This window comes from Austrofundulus limnaeus, unplaced genomic scaffold (assembly GCF_001266775.1).
Source record: "Austrofundulus limnaeus strain Quisiro unplaced genomic scaffold, Austrofundulus_limnaeus-1.0 Scaffold1, whole genome shotgun sequence".
NCBI classification, from domain to species: domain Eukaryota; kingdom Metazoa; phylum Chordata; class Actinopteri; order Cyprinodontiformes; family Rivulidae; genus Austrofundulus; species Austrofundulus limnaeus.
Window position 1 is genome coordinate 6,951,645 of NW_013952403.1, and position 1,411 is coordinate 6,953,055.

At 36.1% G+C, this 1,411-nt stretch overlaps 1 protein-coding gene across 2 annotated transcripts in view; it reads right to left on the reverse strand.

Moving 5' to 3' along the window:
- Positions 1-1,411, reverse strand: part of pcdh2ac (protocadherin 2 alpha c) — a 22,131-nt gene that overhangs the window by 11,802 nt on the left and 8,918 nt on the right. The window contains exon 3 of one of the 2 annotated variants that reach the window (XM_014007314.1): positions 1,047-1,132. The exons of the other annotated variant lie outside the window; for it this stretch is intronic. Within the exon in view, the coding sequence (XP_013862768.1) occupies positions 1,047-1,132 (86 nt within the window). The remainder of the gene's footprint in view (positions 1-1,046; positions 1,133-1,411) is intronic. 2 annotated transcript variants of the gene reach the window in all.

A 1,411-nucleotide genomic window follows, 5' to 3' on the forward strand; every position in this document is an offset into this window, starting at 1 on the left:
GTGTGTGTGTGTGTGTGTGTGTGTGTGTGTGTGTGTGTGTGTGTGTGTGTGACTTGCAAAATTGTATATGTGCACACTTTTTCATTACCAACCTCCACAAACAACATATCCATTTTAGCTCACTCTATACCCAGCCTGGCAGCTCCTCCACATTTATAATTTAATGTACTTGGAGTACCCTTTTGAAATGAAGAATGGCAGTTCTTCCACATAAATATTTGCAGTTAATGTGGTTTTTACACTTGGAACTGTTTTCTGTCAGGGAAGAGCTTTTGCCTGGTGTCAAAATACATCTCGTGCTCTGTTGAAATGGGTTGGAGACACAATGGTCTAACGATGAAGCTTGTTTAACATGAAACTGTTTTGTTTTTAATACCAAGGGCAACTCAAATTATCCTCAATTTTATTCTTGTTATTATTAAGTAATACAATTTAATGTACAACAATTAAAGCTATATAACAATAAAATGCCAATTTCCATCCTTATCATTATTTACTTGATTTGAAAAAAGCTCAAAACTAAGAAGAGCACCATTAAGAGGATTGCATTTAATTGTGTTGATATTCTGCTGCAATGTGATCTCAAATGTTTGTACTTTTGTGTCTCACTGATACATGCCTATACTTAACAGATTCAATTATTTTCTTTCTCTCTCTTTCATTCCTCCCCCCTTTTATTGTAATTTCTCTTTTCCCGCTACAGAGCTGAGATATCCATCTCCACCTACACAGTATGTCATTTCCTCTGCCTGCAGCTGAGGAAAGAGGTAGGAATAGTTTGAGATGATCTGTGATGTCTCAGTTATTTCTCTCACAGTTTGACAGGCTCTTGAGGAATATGCAGTTACAGTATAAAGGTTTTATTTGCTTGTATTCTGTGAAACTGTGTGGTAGAAGTTGTTAGAGTCTGAACTTGAATGGTTACCCTCTTTAATTGATTTAGAACCAGACTAAGTCTTTGTGTGTCATGTTGTGTCTCTCATAACCAGCCTTTAAATTGGTTTCATTTGTTTTTTTTAGGTGAGAGTATCTTGACAGACTCTTACCAGCAGCACTAGATGCCGTGGGCCAGTTCTGTACCAGGACGCCCTGGGCTCCCTGCATGACAGAGGACTCTTCCATGTGCACTGAACTGAAATAATAATAACACAAAGCACATTAAAATGTTAAAAACAAAAAAAGGCCTCTTGAACATATAATATAGACAGATTCATGGAACTAAACTGGGATAAATACACAAAGATTTGCACTGTGCTATCCCAATTTTTTCATTAAAAATATATCAGAAAAAAAGTGATGTTACATACAGGACAGCAATGCAAAACATTGGTGCTAATCATGTGATGGTTTAGTTGACACAATCCCAGGAAAAAAAAAAAAACTAAATAAAAATTACACACACACACACACA